The following is a 25069-nucleotide window of genomic DNA, read 5'->3' as shown; positions in this document are numbered from 1 at the left end:
ACCCGGAAACTTTAGGATACTCCTAGGATTCATTTGCATAGGAACACTATATCAATATTTATTTCATAAGCTACTTGCTGACGAAATAAATTTTGATGATTGAAAAGATCGAAACATTTATTGAAAATTATAAATAATAAATTATTGGAATTTATTATTCGTGGTCATTTCGGAATTACGGAACTTCACACTAAACACTTGTATATGTTTAATGGATCCTTACATTGTTAAAAACTAATTAAATTATTGAAAGTTCAAGGGAAAGCTCGAAAGTTTTTAATGTTAATGAAATTAAATAAACTCGCAAAAAGTTTAAAGAACTAGCCACCTTTGACATTATACGCTCCGAGGATTACCTAGTTGATTACGTCAGTGCAGCGAAAGTTGCAACCGGTCAATGACCCCAGGTCGCGGATGCATCTTAAACATAAAATACGAACATGGATATTATGTGCCTTTCTAATGTAATGATAATTTACTGCTTTGTGTACGGCGTCAATTAAACAAGAAAATAAAACAACATTTTTAATATCATAAGGTCGACAATAGAGCTGCAATTTTTGGGTTTAATATTCTTTAATACTTTCGTTTTTCAATCAACATTTTTTTGTCATCCTTAATGCGTATAATTATTAAATGTATAGAATATTTCAGTATTCTTACACGTTGTTATAATATATGCAAGTCTTTGATTCTGGGCTACGTGCGATTACCGGATGATCGATATCATTTTAAAATATTCCAATAATATAAGTTAAAGATATCAAATATCTCCCAGGAACAGTTTTTATTCGGAAATTCAATTGTCGTTTTTTAGTATTTTTCTTTACTATTTTATATTATTATTAATTCTTATTCTTTATATTATTTATGTTTCCCATCGTTTAAACCTTCCCTAAACTTTCACAAATATTTCAAGATGATAATTAGCTAAATCAGCCCAGTGATTCTCGAGTTTTAACGAGATAAAATCTAGATTATTATTCATATAGAGTCAACTTTCTTTCTATTTATTAAATATAAAACATATCACTTGTTTATTGTATACCATTTTTGAAGTTGAGATCAGATAAAATCACTGTTCACCAACACAAAGTCCTGATGAATAGCTATTTATCATTCCTACTTTCTCTTTGCTTTCATTTTTGCATATGTAAAAAGGTCCGGTCATATTAATCATTGTTATTTTAGCTGAAATGTTTAAGTTTGGAATGAAAAACAAATGCTATGAACCGTCACCGTGACAGATTTTGTTTAAAACAGCAGCCATAGTAGGAATACTATAATAAAACAGTTTATTCCGTATTATATTCAAGTATGGTTATTTGCCATTTTGCTTATATTGGATGAACTTTGATCAGTGATTATACTGTTTTTACTAAAGAGTCTCGCCTTGTCTTTAGGTCCGGGCCTCAGATTTCTGAATCTTTTTTATGATATTTTTTCAATCTAATAGGCAAGCAGGTGATCAGCCTCCTGTGCCTGACACACGTACTTTTTGGGTCTAAGACATGTGGGTTACCTCACGATGTTTTCTTTGACCGTTCGAGCGAATGTTAATTGCGCACATATAAAGTCCATTGGTGCACAGCCGGGGAACTAACCTACGACCTTAGGGATGAGAGTCGCACGCTAAAGCCACTAAGCCCACACTGCAATTTTTTTGGTTTTACGGGTTAAAAAAATAACCTCTAATAAGTAGTTACAAAGCTTATCTAGAAATATCACATGTTAATAAACAATATAAATCGAAAAAAAAACCTCTTTAAAATATTTCGTTACGCCAGTTATGTAAATATTAACTTGCAATTTCACTGTTTTCCATTGTACGAATAAAATGATTGTACGTGAAATTAACATTTCACTGCAGTTTTTTTGCTATGCTTCATCCTAAATAACAACCAAAACTGTTGAATTACCGTGTTTATATTGAAGTTTTGTGACGTTTTCGTTTGTGTATTATTCTAGAATGTTATTCGTGAGTTTAGGTCACTTTAGGTATTCATTTGAACAATGAGTACTTTTAGTTGGCGGAAACAAACGATTTTCTACGGGCGTTCATCACAGTAATTCTGTTCCACCACCCGCGTGCCGCCCACATACGTAACACTGCATTAACAACAATGCCATGTAATTATTGACCTCGCGAACATTCACGTGACATTTTAGAAAATGTAATTTGTCATTCTGTTACTGACGTATCGAAATTGTAAGCGAAGTTTTAGACTAATAACAAGAAAGTCGTATAAGCCTTGATCGTATGTGAATAAAATAGTAGTTAGTCAAACACAAATCTTTTTGCAAGTTTTATCTAATATTTAAAATTCTCGTGTCGCGGTGTTTGTGGTTAAACTCCTTCAAAACGGCTCGACCGATTCTCATGAAATGTTGTGTGCATATTGGGTATGTCTGAGAATCGGACAACATCTGTTTTTAATCCCCCTAAATGTTAAGAGTAGTCCACCCCTATTTTTTTTTTTTGATAAAAAAAATATTCTTTATTTTTTTATGATACAACATTAAAAAATACATACAACCACTTATTTTCACCCCTCTACGATAAACCCCTATTTTTATTATATTATAAGTGATAAACATGGCAAAACGACGTTTGCCGGATCAGCTAGTTTTAATATAAGCAAATAACCTATTAACATGTGTTTATAATTAAGTATTACGCGGTTAAACTTTCATAAAAGCTATTTAAGGTTCAAGAGGACTGGTTCAATATTTGGGTAGCATCTTCAACATTCTTAAGCCTCGGAATCGCTTTAGTATACTCATAAGTCTTCGAACAAAACAAAAGAACTTCCCGTAAAGCACCATCGTAAAACGTTAACTTTCCTTATTGTTATACTGTATTGTCTATCTGTAAATATAATTCGTTGACAATCGATAATTTTATTGTTCTGTTTCCTTATTATCACGCAATGTTAGCAAAAAATAGTAACGTTTAGTTTCGTAAAAGCAGTAAAAGTGTATGTACAATGCGACAATTGCCGACGTAATCGACGTTTTCTATCGGTTGCGGTCTTGAGCATTTCTCGGCTGGCTGATTCTTATTAGCTGAAATGGCGAATTCATGCTAAATTTTAAACCAATCAAGGCTTAATCAATAAATCGCTCGAAAATTTCCTATTTCATGAATAGTCTGTATATCTACAGTCAAAACCGTTTATAACGACATTGAAGGGACCGTATAGTTGCCGACGTTATATCCGATAGTCGTTATAAGCAATGTCATATAATATACACAAGTACAGTTCATATGTATGTACAATACATAGTTATATTATCATATGGGTTATAATATGGTATGTTAATATTATAATATGTAAACGAGTCAAAAAAGAAACAAATATATTTATTACGAAATAATTAGGTACAAAAGTAATCAGTCATTTTGGTCTGTTTTTTTTAGCCCAGTCTCAAATATTTTTTGTATTTTACGTTTCATACTCCTCAAGGTATGAGTACCTATCACCAGTATCAAACTGTTCTTAAAGGCAACAAATTTTTGCAAAATTGTTACAGCTTTAAGAGCCTCCGAAATCGTTGTTGGCTGAAACTGTTCGTTGGGAGAAAGTGCGTAGGTAATAATATGCCTAAATATTCATTCAATGCCTTTAAATAAGATTTAAAATCGTTTGTATTGTTTTGTTTTGCTGGGACAAGAAGCGGTTGGTCGTTATAGCCGATGAATATCGATAAAATGTCGTCGTTGTAAGCGATATGTCGCTGTATCCGATGTTGTTATAAGCGGTTTGTTTACTGAATAGTTTACTAGGGATACGGACGGGACCATACAATCTGGTTGTAATAACCGATAGGTCGTTGTAAACGATGTCGTTATAAACGGTTTTGACTGTATACATATTTAAGTTGTTCCTAGTATGTCTTCCACAACGTATAATTCGGCGAGGTTACATTCCAGGACGCCTATTACTACAATGAATGAATGAAGTGACAAAAGACAACAATCTATCTCCCAGGAACAGTTTTTATTGGATAATTTGTCTTTACTTATTATTTATTTCCCAACGTTTAAACCTCCCCTGAACTTCCTCAAATATTTTAAGATGATAATTAGTTAAATCAGCCCAGCGATTCTCGAGTTTTAGCGAGACAAACGAAGATCAATTCATTTTTTAAATATAATCTATATTAATATGAGACCTTCTACAATGGCAAAATAAAATAAAAAGAAGTTTAATTAAACATTTTACTACAATAATATTTATTTCAGTATAAATGAGAAACAAGAACACTATAATTGCATTTGCATGTTGGATGTTTCTATATATTTTGTCATGTTGACGCACAGGTGATACGGGCGTGATTTACAAATAAGCAAGATGTAAAATACCTACGTACAATGCAAATCCTTAATATGTATAACGTATATGTACCGGTGTAACCTTGGTTTTTTATATGTGCATATATTTTAAATAAAGTAACGCTCATAGTATTTATCAGAACTTAAGCTTATTGTGCCTTTAGTCTTTAGATGGTTTTTCATTTCAGAATTATGTGCTATGGTTAATGAGATTGAAGATATTACATTTTTGTACCATGCATATCGCACCTTGATAACGACAACGTCACTACACAAAAAAGGTACTTTTGAGTAATAAGCGATTAAAATTCCAAAATATTCGAAGAATGCAATTTTGGCTTAAATGAAGATTTTTAAGTCCGGTTTTCAGCAGTATTCATAGGAAACAAAGTCAGTTTTAAGATCGGCATACTAATTTGATTTCAACCCCTTTAGAACACGGTATTTTTTGAAAATTTCGTTTAGTGTCACTATCATTCGTATTTTATTTATTTTGTGATATGGCTCCAAATTAGGAATAACGTCACTAAACCTTCAGACATTGCTTGAAGATCGTAACATGCTACTATATGATTCTCGTCTACTGCTTTTTTATCGTTAGTTTTTTCTTCCCTACTCTTTTCTTTTTCTATCAAATGTTTATTGTAATTCTCTTGAAGCTTTTCTTTTTCAACTGGTTCTGCATTTTTATACGCAACACAATCGCCACACTGATCTTTTTTAGGAATAAAAAAACTTATGTTAAAATCTTGATTAAACACCTTCCGATATATATGTATTTTAACGAAATCTTCACCCTTGTCTTTACAATCTTTCTTGTAGTCATTGTACAAATCTGTAATATTTTTACCACCATCAATGTATTCTCGTGTGGTTTGTTTCCTCAAATAATGGCTCTCAATTCTAGGAATACTATCGATGTGTCGTCGGACGCCAGACAGAAGATCCTCTCTAACTTGATTATGTTTTTCATGTTTACCACGCAGATCCGGTTCAATTATCCCAGAAGAATTCAGTTTTTCGATTACAGTACGTATCGGTCTGTCATTGATCCCCAAAGTCCTTTTAAAGTAAATCTTGCAAACTTTTTGTTTTATGTTGTCAATAGTTAGATAAAATGCATGTTTAGGTTTCCGGTTGCTGTCTATTTTTTTATATTGATATTTGGGTTTTACTTCAGTCATGTGTTTGGCAATAAATTCTCTTTGTAGAGACACAGATCCTAAATTCCAATACCTGTCAAAAACAACTTTTCGCTGATGCTCTGTTAATTTCTCTGAACATTTTAATCGACAACGATCATTGCACGTAGGTCCCATTTCCCTCGCAGGTTTCAAGGTATTTGATCTTAAACATTTGTACTCTACACCCCTATTGCGTAGTTTCTTAGCTAAAGCTGCTTTGTTTACACCTGTCTTTCGTTTACGCGACTTTTTTGACGGTGAAGAAGTACTTGGACATTCAGTTGGAAGCTCACAAGGCATGCCAACGTCTCTTGACGAGTCTACGCCATTATTTATTATTCTCATTGCAAGTGTTTTCAGTGGCAATGGATTATTTATGTTATTGACCACTTGTGATTCTACTACCAACGATTCGTCTTGGTTTTCAGTGGTTTTGTCGTATGGTGGCAACGATAATCCAAACCTGTGAATAACTTGAGTGGCTATAGTTTTTAAAGAGAGTGGGGTTTTTCCGTTATGATTGTGTGTTGAGTTGGAGTTAATAGGAGGGTTGTAATTTTTAACATTGTCTACAGTGAATTGATTATCTGAGTTATTGCTGAGGAGCTCATTAGTGATGTCTGTATAATCGCGTTCTAATTCAGGTATACTGCAATCTTGGTCATCTGACGAAGACATGTAAATGTCTTTCAGTAGCTGTAAAGTAGATAATGATTGTATTTCAGGTAATTTAATTGTAGGTTCTTGCTTTTTTTCAGGTGTAACTATTTGTTTTTGTTTTTTTGGTGGAGGACGACCCTCTGTTTTTTCACGTGAGATGGATTCTGTGTCAGAAGAAGAACTACTGGAGTCAGAGTCGGAGCTGGCAGAATCAGAATTGGTGCTGGTGGAATCAGAAGTAGAGGTACTAGAACTCGATCCAGAAGACGAACGTGAAGAATTTTTTTTTAGCGTAGTTTTGTATTGAGCTTTGCAACTTTGCTTAACGGGTTTCTTTGTAGTACTTTGCAGTGAATCATGTGACGATGAACTATCGGCGGCAGAAGGTTTGTATTCTTTATCGTCATCAGAAGCAGGAGAAAAATCTTCGCCAGAACAAGAGAAACACGATGATTTTCTGTTTCGAAAACTCTGCGTTTGCTGCACATTTTTAGGTCTCTCAGTTAAATGTGACTGATTTTTTTTTGTCTCAGACGCAACGTTCGGCGAATAATACTTTAATGCAGGTTTGTATACTTTCCTATTATTATCTTTCTCAGCAACACGTAAGTTTTCTTTTTGCGATGGATTTTCAGAGCTTTGTAAATTATGTGGAAAATTTGGCTGATGATCATCTTCTGAAGCGAATGAGTTATCTTCGGAATCGAACTTATTCAAATCTTTGATTATATTTTTTAACTTCAAAGACCGCGGGTTCGGAGGTGGCATTGTAACTGTAAATAATAAGATATGTTTTTGTCAAGCTTGCAAAATGCTGTCACAAAACAAACTAAAACGTTTACCAATTAACTTAGAGAGAAATAACCATGAAAATACAAAAAAAATAAAGGCTTATTTTCTGAAGTGTCGTAATGTTTATCTTACATTCGATTATTTTTGAAGAGAATTTAAATGACATCGGCTTTATCACTAATATGTCTCTAACAGTTTAAATAATAATAGTGATTTCTTACAAGGAATGACAGTGAAGAGTCACTAAAGAAACTGTGTCAATATCACTTTTCAAAGCAAATTAAACATAGTGAATTCAATTAACTATCAATGACACTTTTAACATAATGTCGTTGTAAGTTGACGAAAAAATACGAGATATTAAAGTAATAGTGTCATTAAACGAAAAGTGACATTAATACTCTGAATGAATCGTTACAGATTTGTTAGAACTTAATGTAATAATGTCACTTTCACGATAAAGACGATATAGCTTTAATTAAAACATATAACTTACCGGTTAGATTTACTGCAAAACGACACTAAACAAAAAATGACGTTATCCTTCACAGACCAAGCACTTATCTCTTTGACGTCCCCGTCACTACTAAAAATGTGCCGATATCACGCCACGTCATACGCTCCGCCCCCTTAAACGACATAACGACACCACGCCATCTAGCGGTTTCTATGAGACCTACGTTCACAGGAGTCTTTGCATTTTAAAGTTCATGCCTAGTAATGAAAGGTCGCGCTCACAGTAAAGATTACCTGATTTTCGTATAGTGACGTTGTCGTTATCAAGGTGCGATATGTTGGTAATAGATGTGTCATTGAAGGTTTCTATAAGATTTAGTATTGGTTTAAACTCTTCTATTATATATAACGTTCCATAACTTACGGGTAAATGATCAGTTATGAAATGTCATACATTAGTTCGATAGGTCTATTATTGAAACTGATTGATAAATATTTCATAAGTTATCCAATACGGTTTTGATATACGGAAGTCGTACTTAGCTAAGTTCGACTCCTATATCTTAGATTTAGTACTCAAAACATTTTCCAAATATTTTATTGATGGGCATTACGAAAATAAATTGTAATATAAATAATATAGTACTTTCAATGGAAAACTCCTCATGTAAATATACTCCAAAGTCGTGTCGTGGTCGTGGGTGGTTATAAATCGATTAGAAGATAGATTTTTATGAATTATTAAAAAGTTCTTAGAAACACGCAATAAGAACACAGATATTCTCAAGATCAATTTAATTGTTATTTATTTCTTTTTCAAGAACAATAGCAAATAAAATAACACTTTTCTATTTTTAAAAATCTTCAGTTGATATCTTCAGAAATCGGTTTTCCTCAATTGACGTGCAAATAACACCTATTAACACTTAATTTACTGAATACATATATAAAATTATGTTCCAGGAAAATCACTTGTTTATTATTTGGTGCTAGTACGTATCTGGTACTGAAGATACAGATGTTTTTGTGTTTTTTTTCTGATATAAATATTACATATAAATTTTTACTGTTATAATTATTTTTAATTCGAGAAGTAGATTGACTACCGACTATTCCGACCAATACGAAAATCTTTTATTTTAATACGAAAGTCAACCACCGGAAACGGTTCTTTTGTTACACGACTAAGGGTTCTTTTAGTAAATAGCATACCACTTAGCAAGGCTACTGGTATAGTTCTTTTTTATTAAATTTCAAGAACCAACTGTTTTTACATGTGAGGAGCATGACGTAATGGTTGTATGTGCTTACAACATTTTGTAAAAACCGATAAGGTTCAGAGTGACGGAGAGTTTATTGCCAGTTCTTCTCGTCCATTCTACGATTTAAGTTCTGGCAAAAAATTTAAATTTAGAAGCATTATTTTTTACTGTTCATAAGTACATTAAGTTGATTATGATATTTTGATTTGTGGCCATGGCTGGTGGTTTCATTTTAATATATGCCTAGTAGAAATAATATCACAAATTGTCTGTGAAAAAACCACACTGTTTCACGTTTTAATAGTAATTAATTATACGTATGATTGTTTGCAGGATGAACCATTGCCAATAGGTAACGCTCACGCGTTACATGCGGCACCTCCTCTAACGCCATCATCAACGACTGCGCCACCACAGCATAACACAGCAGTACCATCTCCAGACAGTCTGCTGAAGGAGGACCCTCTTAACCAGGCGGAGTCGAAATTTGATGAAGACAAGTTACAGGTAATTTTTTTATACTGATGACAAAGTAAATTAAAGCAGTAGTGCGCAGTATTAGCCTAATGTTTTGAGCATGCGCATTTCAACCATCGGGTTTTTACGGCACAAATGGACTTTTGTATCACACAATAAACACTCGCTGTACTAAAAATCGACATTGTGTCAGGCGCAGAATTCTCATCACCTACTGGATTACTCAATAGTTATACTGATACTATTAAGAAAAAAAAACACAAAATAGATACAGAAATCTGAAGCCAAGAAAAAAAAATCTGGGCGCCTCAGTTTCCTCTCACTTCGAGATTCAATAGTAAGGGTCTGCATATTTTTAGGCTCCGTTTCAAATTAAGTATATCCTTGTCATAGGAAAGATAGCTTTAGTCTCTTGGTAGCTTAGCGTTTTCTTTTTTGGGTTTATTTGACGAATAAAAGAATATTTATTTTTGTTTAATATCTCGGATGAAAATTAAATGATTATTGCTTTCTATACACATAAGAAACAGTCAGGGATTTATTTATTAAATGTACTGTAATTATTATGATAGCTTTGGTTGGTTGAATTTGAATTCAGGCAACCGTGAAGGTCATATTATACGTCAGAAGCAAAGTTAAAATTTTTACGCAAAATCAAAATAAACAATGATTTCGCAGTTTTAAAGCAAAACAGTTGTTTTGTTTCTCGATTGTTCTAAGATGTAGCTACTAAAATATACGTTTAAGTTTATTGTAAGCAAGTTTAAGTTGCTTTCCATTATTGGATCTAGGTTAATAAAGTTTACATAGAACTTCTTTACATTATTTTTAAATACTACAATATTTACATAATCGTGGACAACGTCTCTCGCCGATTGTGCAAGAACACTTGAAACAAACAAAGTTTTTCTTAAATGTGTAGATAGTATACGGGTAAATCAAAGATAAATTGAAATTTTATCTAATATATAAAATTCTCGTGTCACAGTTTTCGTTGCCATACTCCTCCGAAACGGCTTGACCGATTTTATGAAATTTTTTGTACTTATCCGGTATCTATGAGAATCGGCCAACATCTATTTTTCATCCCCCTAAATGTTAGGGGTAGTCCACCCCTAAATTTTATTTTTAATTTTTTAGACAAAATTTTTAATTTCTATTTTTTTATGATACAACATCCAAAAATACATACAATCCTCAATTTTCACCCCTCTACGATCAACCCCTATTTTTTATTTTAAATGATATACATGGCAAAACGAAACGACGTTTGCCGGTTCAGCTAGTACAAATATAATATGTACAACTAACCACTGAAGTTTTTTCGAACCAATTCGGCTTAGGGTCCTTCAGGAAAAGTCCGTACTAATATTTAAAAGTCTGGCAACACATTGGTGAGCCTTCTGGCAGTTTCAGTGTCCATGGGCAGCGGTGGTGTCACTTAACATATGGTGAGCCTCCGGCCCGTTTGCCCCTTGTTCTATAAAAAATACAACAATAATAATAATAATAATATTTATTTTCTTCTCTCACATATACATACAAGGTTTTTATGATTAAACTAAGATTATAACATTAGGAAGTGTATGTGAGAGACTGGTCTCTGTAACAGGAGACCTGAGTGACAACGAATTGTCAATGATGATAATAATAATAACAAAGCCCGTTTATTTCCAATTCGTACAAATGCTGACCATATACTGTTTAGAGATGTTATATCTTACATTTTTTTCTTGTTACTCAATATCCTAACTTCAGTACCATTGATCGGAACCTCTTCACGAGTAAAGGCCTCCTCTAGCTTCTACAAGATTTCTGTATGGCTTTCTTTCTACGTTCACTTTCGCTAAGGTTTCTTTATCTTCTATCCACCTTTTTAGCTATTAAAATTCAATTATTTTCTACGCTTTTGCTAATTTGAAATCCAATGAAGTATGTTTGAAACCTGAATATGAAAAGTCAGTGTTACTTTGTAAGTAACAGGTTACGTGTCCGTGTGAAAGTACCATTAAAGCCATGTCTTAAAACGGAATAACTCTTGACTAATCGCCAAACGCTTAAGGAGCGCTTAAAACGAAGATATTTCTTTGTTTAATCATAAATCTTGTGTCGTGTCTTTCTATTGTATTGGACCGGTTTGTTGTATAATATGGACTATTCTATTCAATTCAAGGTAGTCTTAAAGAATTAAGGGTATATGGTGCCATATTACACCAACTATTTATAATAAATAACAGACAGAAATAAAGAGGGCGGTGTTATTATGTAGTTATACAATAATTAAATACTTAATTTAATATATAATTCATTATCAAATTATCCAAGACTTTGCAGGCATGCAAACAAAATCATAACGAACCATTTTTGTATTATTGTATCTACACTATATTCGTGAAAAAAAAAGGGTTATTATGACCTTAATTGTTATAGCATATTATATCAATTATTATAGTAAATTATAATATCTGGCAAGTTGTTAAAAAAGCAACTAATTTGACAAATTTCTAATCACAAAGTTTTGTGGTTTAGCGTTGTTCAGTTTTGAGTCATAAACAAAACATTCAAAAGCCTGTATCAGAAAGCTTTACAAAATCATGAAAAGTTGTAACACATGATTTACGAGAACGTCACTAAAACGCCATGTTAAAGTTGACGGACCGTGTACCACCGACCAAAGCTGTTTACAAAATGACTTTCTGACATTTGGCTTTGACATCTGACATAATGTGCCCTTTTCACGACTAAAATCACTACAAATAGGGATAAACAATTTACTTGTAAGTTTTGCTTAGCGAAAAGTAATAATGTTTATGAATTTTATTCTAAAAGTTTAAAATTGTATGTCCATATACGTACTTATTATATTAGATCCACCTTTACCTCTATATTGGGATTACGGAAACGAGTTGCTTGTTACATGACTGTGTTATGTAAATGCAATACTATATTGATATTTGTTCGATATAAATGCACGCGATGTATGGCGCTGCATATGATTCGAGGGTTGTACAAATTGAGTTTTATAGCTAATGTACTTTTAAGATATTTATGCATTAACATTAATACTAAGTACGTAAAGAATTTACCGCGTTTACAAAGGTAAAAATCTGTCATAAAGTAAGCTTAACAGCAGCTGAGAGCAAACTTAGGTACCTATATGTCGTTAAAATATGTCAGTAGATAATTTATGAGATATTTGCTAAAATTTGCATAGCAAAATTGCATTTTTACTAAAAATATAATTTGTTATGATTAAATTTAAATTTTATTTATACCACAAATATAATGGAAACATTCGTTTCTTTTGTATAAAAGTCAAAAGTCAATTGCTGACTCCTATTAAATCCAATTCTAATAACACAGAAGTTTTCGTTGTTAACAAAACAATAGTTTTTCTCTAGCTATTAACTTTTTAAAATACCATCCGTCATCACTACGAGTCGTAGGTTCATTCTGTGTAAACAGCACGTGTCAATTTGTAACTTTATACGAAGAAGTTATTTGTGGTATTAATTCAGCGATTTAGGGAGAGACAGCCCTACAATGACGTCAACGTACACGTGAACTTCCTAAAGCTTTCTCTTTTGCAATCGTTGCAAGTTGACACCTTGATATTGGATTGTTTGTGAAAGTTACCGATTTGTGCATTGTTTGAATATTGTTTTTATTTTATATTTTGGGCCAGTATTTAAGTGTTACTACAACCTATTTTGATTGACAGTTTCACAGAGCTGCCCTGCGATTCTGTAACTTACTTTTCGAACTCACACAGCGGATTTCGCATCAGCGGTCGCTCTCAAAACAGTCGTGAAGCAGTCATTTTATGATTTGGCATTCTGAAAAGGTTGAGCTTGTAGTTTATTGTTTATTAGAATGCCAAATCTTAAAATGACTGCTTCATGACTGATTTCAGAGCGACCGCTGATGCGAAATCCGCTGTGTGAGTTCGAAAAGTGAGTTACAGAATCGCAGGGCTGGACCATTATATATTCCTCTTACTTTAAACGTTAATTATTAATTACTCGCCGATGAACTAATACAATACATTCATAAAGCAATGCAAGTTACAATATTTACAAGTAGAGGGCAGTAGAACAATAGTGCGCGAGCGCATTGTCTCTTACAGGATGTCCGAACGCATTGTGCCAAGTAAACAGCACAGAACGAAATATTTCCAATGTTCATACATAATTTTCCTAGATCATTATTTTTGTTAATCTATAAACATTATGAAGACATACTCTTAATGGTGACGTCAGTAAATTTTTATTTTATTGAATTGGAGAAGAAATCTTTCCGGCCCGACAATTTTTTTTAGGAAAAGTCAAAATGTCTGGTTAATAAACTCTAGGAATAGTTAAAAAAGAGTATCAAGCTGATATGAACTATCACAACTATAAGGCGTGGTAATTTATTAGAGAGAGTAAAAGCCCCGTAGATAGATAGATAGATAGAAATGATCCCAGAACAGATACAGAAATCTGAGGCCCAGGCCTAAAAAGTTATAGTGTCATTGGTATCTATGTATAAAAGTGGCCCAATATACAGAATTCAGCCTTACTAGCTTTTTTCCTTTTTTTTTAACTAAACTCAAAAATACTTGTAAAATTATGGTTTGCACACTTCAGTGTAACAATGTTTGCCAAATGACACGCCATTGTGTTAGCTGAGAGTCTATGGCGTATATACCTCGAGGAAACGGTGTTATTTTGACATTAAAGACCTATATAATACTTTATGTGGGTGCATTACTGTATTTCGTAGATCGTTAGAGTCACGCAACAGTTTAATGACGACCTTTCACAACGAATTTTAGTTTTCTCAAACTGCACATGCATGTCAGACGGTACTCACGAAATAAATGTACAAAATTAAACAGTATGTTAGAAATTTTGTGAAAGACTAATCGACTATGTAATTTGGAATTCAATATGGATATAAAGAGTAAATTTAATGGTTAGATATTAAGCCTATATAATATGTAAATAATAAAGCAAAGCAGCCATTATCCCCAAATATTTATAAAATTTTTCTTTATCGTACGTCATTCTTCTGTTCCTCACACACGTCGATTTGTGTCGACTAGACTATTACTATTATAATGTTATACTAGACTATTACTATTATAATGTATCAAATACTAATACAGTTACTTTAGACTACAAAGATATCCAACGTAATTATATATTCTTTGTAAAATACTCAATATGATAGAAAACATCGTGTTTTACAGAAAATTGACGATGACAACTCGAAGCCGGAAAGTGATGAAAGCTCGGAGTCAGATAGCTCAGGTGAAGACGATGACGATGACCTCATCAGGCCACTCTTCAAGTTACCGATTCAGTTCGATTTGGACGAGCTTGCTGGAGCCTTCCTTGCCAACAACCAAAAGTAAGTTGCGTAAACACGTGAATGATTTGTTTGGGACGGGGGTAAACAAATACTCACTTATAATGAAGTAATAACAAAGTGCAAGGCCACCACGCTGGGAGACTTAAAATGTTTTTCCGGCTTCTAAAGAAGTAGTACGATCTTATCGTCTTCTTATTACTCGTACTATTAACAAGTCATATCAAAATTATGCTTAAGAAAAGATATTTCTTTAAACCTACACTCAGGGTAAGATTCAGAGTCTAGACTTAGCGTGAACTACGAGTATATATCTCATATAAAATCGTATACGTACACGTACCTCGTAAAACGAAAACAAATGACAATCGATTACAATAGCTAAAATAAAAATAGCCTTTGCAATATAGCCTTAAAGCTATTAGAATTTTTACTTACTTTAGTATAGGTTAAATGAAGGTATCTTATTCATTTTAATTGAATAAAAATATACATAAGATGCAAAAAATCTTTAGTAATAGTTGCGTGGCCTTAGCTTGCAGTAAACGGCGCGACCCAAGGCTTGTGCAATATTATAAAAGGTAAAAATCAAGGTTTCTTAGAACGATGTCGAGTTAAAGTAAGTTATTGTTCAATAAAGTTTGTGTCGTATTTATAATTGAATCTATTCGGGTTTAGTAATACGAAAATATTTATAATGCATTTTATATGCAAAGGTATGACATTCTTCTAATATTACGAAGATTTTTATTTTTATTAATCACCTCAATCGCATGTGACCAAAACAATGGTTATTGTGATTAATTTACAATAGATATTAGAAGGTGATCGCGTAATCGGTGTTGTAAATATTTTATTATGATATCAGCGCTCGCAATATGGATAGGCAAATTTTTGATACATTGTTACTCCCTGATAATATAGGATATCTCTATATTAAATTATAATTAATATATTTAAATTTCTTCTTCACAAACATTACCTGTCCATATCGTATCCCTAACTTTAATAATAGGTACCTACCAACTGTCGTGAGACTGATCTTAATTTAGGGAATTAAAAATGATTCATGTGCACTTTTTATTATTATTATTTTTTTCATGTATTCTTTATTAGTTTAGTTTGTTTTTTGTTCCGGATAAGTTTCCTTTTCTAAACAATTAAATGTAATACATGTATTTTTGCACTTCTTGCCTTTCTTATGTAATTTAATACTTTTTTTTTCTCCCAGTGGTTGCCTGGAAGAGATCGCTCGAAAGCAATAAGGCCGCCAGTTGCTCTCCTTTTTATTTAATTATGTCAATTGTACTATATTAATGTATATGCAACGAAGTGTCAATAAATAATAAATAATAAATAAATATAGAATTCTCGTGTCACAATGTTCGAACCCATACTCCTCTGAAACGGCTCGACCGAGTCCAGACATAACAAGATTATGTGTAGACCATGTAGATTGCAGTCTGAAATGGTCTTTTGAGGAAGGAACCACACAGATTGAGTGGACCTGTCAAGACCAAAGACAAGACATTTGGGTAGGCCGGATAAATTACTCAAACTGTCAGACTTCAGACAAAACAATGATCCACGTAGTCTTCACGAGTACGTCAACCAATTACTGTTATTTATAGTATATAAATTAATAACGTTCTCTTCACAGAGGGCGCATGAACTGCGTAGTTGAGAGGCGTCAAGAGGAGCCAATGGAAAGGCGCTTCCCCTTCAACATCCTCGGAGCCTTCGCCCCACGATCTGCTCAAGCTGAACGTGTCGCTATCATTTGCCACGGCGGTGATGAAAGGTAACAAATTTAATTTTTATTACACTTTCACAGCTTTCCGTTTTCAATATAAAACAATATTTCTAGCCGGGGCTTTCATCCTATATATAATGCTTGATCAGCAGAGGATTCACAATTGAAATAAAGATAGTGAGGAAGGAAAGTCTTTTCTTATATAAAACTAGCAGACCGGCCAAGCGTTGCTGTGGCTAAGATTTTTGTTATATTACATAGTAGTAAACTATTCAAAAGAAACGGCAGGAGACCGCCAGTCATGGGGACCACCTTGCTTTTTTGGTGGTTATGCCATTAAATTGTAGCTTATGTGAAACGTTGGTACTTTTAACACAGCGCCATCTGTTAGAATTGTGACTATCAAATAATAAACAAATATTTTGCAATAAAATAATATTGCGGGTATAAATTGAGATGTAAGCTATCCTATCTTTTAAGTTGGATCAAACTACACACGGTGTGCAAATTTGATTGATATCGGTTCGGTAGTTTAGGAGTCCATAGCGGACAAACAACGTGACACGTAATTTATATATATTACGATTATACACAATTACGCTGCGTAACCCACAGTTGTGTGTTTGTAACTGTAACTAAAAAATACGTTTTCCTTAGTGTCTTGTGTATACACGGGCCCCACTGACTTAAAATTCATTTAATAATATTCCCGATACCCTATTTAGCTAAGTGGTTGCTTGGAAGAGATCGCTCGAAAGCGATAAGGCCGCCAGTGGCTCTCCTTTTTATTTAATTATATCAATTGTACTATATTTATGTATATGCAACGAAGTGTTAATAAAAAATAAAAAAAAATAAAATAAACTAAACAGGATTTATTTCTACCGAAAAACGAGTTCCTCATTTAACTACAATTTTTATTTTACTAGCTACAATCTCTAACCTAAATATAATTAGTCTCAGACATAGTAGCATAGTCACATATCATAGCTTTTAAATATAGTAAAAGTGAATGTAAATCAACAAATAATACAAATAGCTGACCATAAGCATCGGCCATTTTGTGTCAATAGGTTTCGAGGTTTATAATTTTTAGTTCTGTTTTAACGCTTATTCACGCTGAATCGGTTTATTGTGTGTTTAAAAATTAAGAAGGGTTTTTCGGTAAAAACGTATTTTAGTCACTACTAAAATACCCTTTTACCGAAAAACTTATATATACTATACTTGATATACTTGTAAATTACTCACTTTTACACCATCACACAACACAGAAAAATTAGACGTATTATTTAGTTGAATGTTTTGAATAATTTGTTTGTTTGTTTGTCTGATTTTGTAAATTTTTGAACCTTTTTGTAGTAAAATGTATTATGTATTCCATCACTGGCTATATTTGCAGTGTAACTGTTTGTTATTATATATAATTTATGTTAGCTGTAGGATTACAAAATAAATAAATAAATTGTATACCTATTCGTTACAACATTGCGTCATAATTCCTTAATTAAATTTTGCTCTCCCAGGTCGTTCCATATTTCTTAGTTTTTTATACATAGGCAAATACTATTGAACTATTGAATAAAGGTGATAACATTCAAAGGAATCTTGTATAATTTAAAGTGTTTACTGATTAATGAATAACCGAGACTCAAATAAATTACCTAAATATAACTTATCTAATGAATGTACAGCTTTTATGTCTAATATAATATCGAATGAAAAATATATTTTACGTAGGAGTTGTTGCTAGGCGATTACCCCGGGGCTTTGGGTTTCTTGTCGTTTATTCGGAGTATTTCTCAACGCATGTAAATATTTTATGCCTTGATTCTATTGTACTTATTTGGCGCTTAGAGAGGAATGATAAAATTGTAGTGTGTTATTTAGACTATTATAATTCTGAAGGTTTCATTTTCGTATTTTATATAAATAAAAATAGCATTATGCTGACTATACCTTTCAGTATTTGAAATAAAAAAAAACGGAAAACTAGAAGAAAGTACAAAACGCATTCTTGCTTCGGTTTCAGTTGATATTTAGACTCAAGTATTGATCTACTGCGCTGTATACTGTAGCTTGCAATCAAAAAAATGTGTGCGTGTACTAGGTGTACACACGTAAGAAGTGAAACTTCTTTATGACCTTATTTTTCGAAAAATGATCTACTATATGCAACTTTACAGAAATTGGTTAAATAAAGTTAAATTAGATAAAGTTTAACAAAAGGCTTTTATTATCATAGACATGAATACAAATACAATTATTCCATTTTAACTTATTACTGTACTACTATGTAGTACTAAGATTATTACAGAACTTCATTAATTGTAATAGAATTATTAGTATTACTATCATTGTTATCGTTATTATATATTTTTGTTACTAATGGCTTCGAATCTCTTCGGATCAACCGCGTGGTAGGGACAAGAAAAAGATGGCGCGTAACCGAAAAATGTGACAAATGTGTGTAAATTTTTTTCCAACGCCGATAAAGAAGTTTGACTTCAAAAAGCAACCTGCTACAAAATTTCTCCCATACGTCGATAAAGAAGTTTCACTTCAAAAGATGGCGCGTAACGGAAAAATGTGACGCGTAACGAAAAAATGTTACACTAAATTTTTTTCCAACCCCGATAAAGAAGTTTCACTTCAATAAATATAAATTTACCGTCAATGAGTCGCCTTGTATACCTCTAACGTTTTAAGATTAATGTGGTAGATAAACATATCAGATTCTTAATAAATTTGTTTGTTCCAGACCCATGCCACCAATTTTCCCTGACCCGCAATCGCAAGTGTTCGCTTTCCCACTGTCAGGACCAGTCCGTCTCCCAATCAGACCACAACCAGAGAGACAGCCCATGCCAGCCCAGGCTCCAGAACCCAGAGGCCCATTCGCCCCCTTACAGCATCGCCCTGCGCCATTCCCGCTACCTGTAAGTAGATCGTACTTTTTCTAGAACCTCCTTCCTTAACAAAAGAAACGTTGTCCAAGTGCCTAAAGCGTGCAAGTCTTGAGGCTGTGCACTTATAGCGTATATTTCTATGCAATATACGCTGAAATAAAATATCGTGAGGAAACTGGTAAATCCTAAATAAGAATCGGTGATATTTGACAAGAGGCGGCTGATTATCACATGTCTATAAAATAAAATTATGAAAGAAATATATGCAATCTGAAGCCCTCTCGGCTTATAGGATTGTAGCGTCATTGGATTTAAATTTATAAAATAATGGTTTTATTAACCAAACAATTTATTTAATTTTTTTTAAATCAGTTTATGAAACTTTTTTTGGGTTAAGGTAACTCCAAGATGGGGCACGAAGTCAGCATTCATTGAACACTTTTAAAAAAGTCAGATAGCAATAACCGAACCGAAACCAGAACAATTATTATTTCGTAGTCGTGTATTTCATTCCAGCGATTAGTGAGGTAGTAAGAAATTATTTAAACATAATTGGGAATTATATTTCGGTTACTTCGGTAGTAAGAAATTATTAAAACATAATTGGGAATTATATTTCGTTCGGGACTTCTCGGTCCGTTATAAGTATAAAAGTTGATGTTTGTGGATTAAGTTAATTGTAGAACTACCATTTCCAGCAGTTTATTAACACTAATCGCTCCATAATGAGAATAATAGAAAATTACTCTTGCAAAATCATTATAAATTTAGTTGACAATTCGCTTTGAAATCTGTGTGAAATTCACAATTGAATCGAACTCAAAGTGAGATTAATAGAATTTCGTGAAGTCTCCGTATGAGACAACGTGCACTGTACGAGGCATGCCTTTTAAGTTTTGTCGTTTGCAGAAAAAAACACAACTAGAACCTTATAGTACTTTTTATTGTTTTTCAAAGTATTCACCACGTAGCTTAATACACTTTTCCATTCGCTTAAACCAGTTATTATAACATTAATTCCACTCTAAAGTGGAGGTGTTCAAAATGGCTGACTTGAAAGCGTCGACTGCTTCTTTTCCGGTCTGGAACCTTTGACCACGAAGACTTTTCTTAATTTTTTGAAATGTAAATAAATCGTTAGGGCTTAGGTCAGGACTGTATGGAGGATGGTCAAGAATTTCTACTTTTTCCTGCTTCAAATACTGAATTGTTTCACGAGCGCTATGTGAGCTTGCGTTGTCGTGGTGCAGGGTGATGCGCCGCTTTAAGTTAGATTTTTGAAGTTTGGCGATGACTTGTGGTAAACAAACTGTGGCATACCACTCTGCGTTAACTGTTCTACGATCTTCAAGTGCAATAGACGCAACATGGCCGGTTTTTCTAACGAAAGTGGCCACCATCTTCTTTGAAGTGCTTCGAGAACGAACGAGTTTAGTCGGCTTTGACTCGTCTTGAAAGACCCAGATTGTAGATTGTTGTATGGAATCAGGATCGTAGGCATAGATCCAAGATTCGGCATCACTGATGATGTCGTAGACGTGATTTGACTCTCTTCGGTTGAACCTTTGCAGAGTTTTCTTACACCATCTGACGCGGGCCGCCTTGTGATCGTCGGAAAGCAGATGTGGTATCCAACGGAAAACTAGCTTTCTCACACCAAGCGTTTCATGCAAGATCTTCTGAATGGTTGTCCCTGAGATGCCTAATAGAGCCTCTATCTCTCGATACGTCACATGACAATCTTCGAGAATTAGTTGTCTCACAGCAATGATGTTTTCTTCAGTGAAGGCGGATTTTGGGCGTCCTTCGCTAGATTGGTCACTAACACCAGTATGTCCACGCTGGAATTCTAAATACCAGCGTTCGACAGTCCGCAGACATGGGGCTTCATCACTGAACACAGATATTAGCTCTTCAAACACTGAAGCCGTGTCAGGCCTCTTCTAAAGTTGTAGAAAATTATTGCACGAACATTTTCCTTAGAGAGATTCATTTTCGTACGTAACTTGACACATTCAAATCGACGCTGTGACTAAACAATAGCATTAATCCTAATACTTTTAACTGTTTTGAGATTCAAAATGTAAAGACATTCGAATATAGTACAGGTCCAAATTCAAAGTTGCCGGGAAATATGGAAACGACAGAACTTAAAAGGCATGCCTCGTATTACTAATTCTGGTAACACTCATTTCTCTCTTAGGAAATATGTGTTTTTTAAATGTAAATTGTGTGAATCTATTTACAGATAATAATCGGGTCCTAACATCACTATAAAATTTTCATTTATTAAAGTATCACCTTACTCGACGTCAGGTTTTATTTTTCATTTATGTGGAAAGAATGAAATAAAACCGGTAAATATGTCCTACAACGTGCTTTTGCTTGGATTATTGTACGTATGAGGCTTAGCTATATTATTAATTATATGATGACGGACCTAGGGTTTTATGTTGTTGACCTTTGGAGCTCGAAAGCTTCTTTAACATTAAATACTACACACTCGGATATACAATTCAAGCGCGACAATACGAAATGTATTGTAAAAGTGAGTCATTAAAACGCTGAAATATTTGGAAATAAATAATAGTGTAAAAAAAACACGCTTTCGATAGACAAAAAATATGGCACAGAGCGCCCCACGCTTTTTCACAATAATACTCGTACCAGTATTTTTTGTTCATTACCATTTTCAGCCTAAATTAGGAATTATTTTTTCACGTTGATGTGCTTTAAAAGCGTGTTTTTTAGTTTTTTTAAACTATTATTTATTTTTTAGTTAAATTTTTTTCATTTTTTTCGGATTATTGCATTGTCATCGATCTTTGACAGGTGCGCAAAGTTTGAATTAAATCTGTCCGTTAAAAGTGGGTCAAAATCGAGTCCGAAGGAGTCGGTTACATACATACATAGATACATACAAGTGAAGCTAATATAAAGCGTGTAAAAATAATGAGATAAAGTAATTGCTTAGGGTCCTTAAAGAAGGAACGTACTACTCTTCCAAGGTTGGCAACGCACTTCGTACAACGCACGAGCATTCTGGCAGTGTACATGGATATCACTTAAGATCACGTGAGCCTCCTGTCCGGATGAGCACCGGAGAATCACGTATGTCAGGCACATAAGACTGACAACTTAAGTCACTCATATGGAAAAACATTTATGAGACGCAAAAATGTGTGAATTGCGATACCTCACACTTACTAATTACATATATCGATCATTATAGCTGTAATAAGTTAACTAAATAACCTTCGTTTTATTTATAACATAACTGCGTATAAAGAGACGTATTTCAGGGACGTAAGGTCAATGTCCTTACACCGGTTTTCGCATCCAAAAAGCTCGAAATTATGCAATTTAGGGACTTATAACCAGTGTAATTATCGAACATACAAAGTTGAATGCAATGAATTATGTATATATATGTATATTGGGTATGCAGTAATACAAATGGTATTGATTTACGTAATTAATATTGATTAAATTGGATCTCTGGGCATTATTTTACACTTCAACTATATATTATTTACTCTACAATACATAATTAGTAACTAAACAATTTTAGCCGTACTATGTTTGCTTTGAAATTAACGGATCACGATGATATGTTTAGATAATTTGATAAAAAATACGTGGTAAAAACTCAAAAGAAATTATGTACTGTTAAATATTGATGTATAGATGAAACAATAATTTGAATAAATCAAGACGGCGTTGTATGTTTTTGACCGGGTAAAAATTATTGATGAATAGACAGCATTTGATCAGATAGATAGAAACAGGATAATTTTATCATACCACTGATAGTATCAAAATACAATAAATATAATACTTGATAGGTCTTACGATTCATAATTTTGCAGTAATAATTGACAAATTTAAATCGACTAATGAGCTCACGTTCAAGGCTGTTTCGGTTTTTCATCCCTTTTTTTGTCATTCCGTCAACAGTTTATAACATTACTAAACCAATTAGTTAAAAAACGAAGTAACTAATTTTAATCCAATATTAAATTAAGTTCTTCTAGTATTCCTAATTTTGTATATTGTATAAAATAAATAATATATTATGTCTTTGTTTGGAAGTTCTACACATTTATGACTCATGATCACTCCGGACAAAATAATTAAACGCGTTTACCTAATCGTCATCAATGATTGTTTTAAATACATATATAGTTTTTAAAGGTTCAGAGTCAATACTAATCACTTAATGTGACTCACATATATCAAATCCAATATATTATGACAGTCGTACTTAATGTTAAGTCTCAACACTTTTTAATCTAGACTTGTCGAATACTTACAAACCAGCTGCCCTGGTTTCAAATAGTAGCGGTGCGCGGTAAAATGTGACTTAAATCGCTTCGTTGTGTATTGAGATAATATGAATTATTTAGACTTTTATTTTAATGGGAGTAACGTAAAATTGTATTTGCTACCAAACATGTATCTAGAATGTCACAGATTCCTAAAATACACTTTTACTTACTATATCAGAATTTTCTGATATACTTTATAGTGCAGATTAAGAGCACATAAACATGTATGTTCGTAATAATATTTTTTATATATTTATGGAAGGTTTTAGTTGCAGTTTTTACCCGCTGAGTTATTTTTGAACCAATTCGACTTAAGGAACTTTCAAGTCTTCTGGCTATTGTGACTGCTATTTAACTTCAGATGAGAAAAAAAACAGAATAAATTATCTCTTAATGTAAAAAAATATATTGACACAGGTTTGTTTGCGATGTAGCTTGTATGCCTTGGTATATCGAGGCTTTGTAACGGTACAAGATGTACACAATACAAAGAAGATGTCAGTAGGGCAATTGCAATTTCATCTTCAATAGCCACATAACTGTACACTCTTTTGAAGTTAGTTCAGGCTTTGTTGACATTGAGACGTACGTACGTGGGAATGCCATTTCTCTTGCCTATGAAGAATTAATAAATTTAAGCCCCATAGAACTTTGTTAGCAACATTGTGTTATATCTTAAACGTGTAAATTTGTATATATAACCTATTTTAAACACGGAATGATTTACTCTGAAAAATGCAAATATTATCTGTGTAATATTTACTCAGGTAAGTCACAAACTTAGCATGATATATTGACAGTATATTTCCGAGACACGAAGATAATCTACTGTATATTTATATTTATTCAATTTATTTTTACGGGAGGCTAAGAAGTTTAATGGCAATATGAGAAGTATGGACACATCTTTTAAGACCTAAATTTACGAATAAAAGAGGCTTTAAAGTAGACTACAGTTTTCCGGTAAAGAGTTGCTAAGAAATCTAACATAATTAATATGATATAATTTATTTATTTATTTATGCTTTATTACCTTATTCACAAACATACACATAACAAAAATACAAAAAAAGGCAACGGGTGGCCTTATCGCAAACAAGCGATTTCTTTCAGGCAACCCTAATTTGGAACAATGGCAGAGAATGAAGAAACAGAAACACCTACAGAGGGTAGAGTAAAAGAATTGCAAAAATAATTAACAAAAAAAAACTCAAAATAACCCGTTACTACACTAAAATAAAGTAAAGCCTAAAGAAAAAATAACAATAATAATAAGTAAAAGTATGTATAGACTGAATTAACGCGAATGAAACCAGACACCGCTGGGGGGTACATAGATAATGTTTGAATCGTAATTACGATGTTTCAGGTACACGTATGCAAAAATTAGTATAATTTTATTATCACGTTTTATACTCAGGACAGGCTTGCTTGGCCTACATGTGTTACCCTTCCCTCATTATTTATCTAATCCGTGATGGTCCCCCACATATATTTTCATTCAGACAAATAAATAATATATATCACTTTTTATTACTATTTTAATGTGTACTTCGATGG

The 25069-nt window shown here is 33.1% G+C and overlaps 1 protein-coding gene across 3 annotated transcripts in view; it reads left to right on the top strand.

Moving 5' to 3' along the window:
- Positions 1-25069, top strand: part of LOC125048983 (fibrous sheath CABYR-binding protein) — a 48582-nt gene that overhangs the window by 7021 nt on the left and 16492 nt on the right. For 2 of the 3 annotated variants that reach the window (XM_047647970.1, XM_047647972.1), the window contains exons 3-6: positions 9024-9197; positions 14401-14561; positions 16180-16320; positions 19034-19211. In XM_047647970.1, coding sequence (XP_047503926.1) covers positions 9024-9197; positions 14401-14561; positions 16180-16320; positions 19034-19211 — 654 coding nt within the window. Of the gene's footprint in view, positions 1-9023; positions 9198-14394; positions 14562-16179; positions 16321-19033; positions 19212-25069 lie in introns of all 3 variants that reach the window. The other variant, XM_047647971.1, reaches the window with a different exon arrangement.

The sequence above is a fragment of the Pieris napi genome, chromosome 4 (assembly GCF_905475465.1).
Source record: "Pieris napi chromosome 4, ilPieNapi1.2, whole genome shotgun sequence".
Taxonomy (NCBI): domain Eukaryota; kingdom Metazoa; phylum Arthropoda; class Insecta; order Lepidoptera; family Pieridae; genus Pieris; species Pieris napi.
The sequence above is the reverse complement of the archived record's forward strand: the minus strand, read 5'-3'. Positions and strand labels throughout refer to the sequence as shown.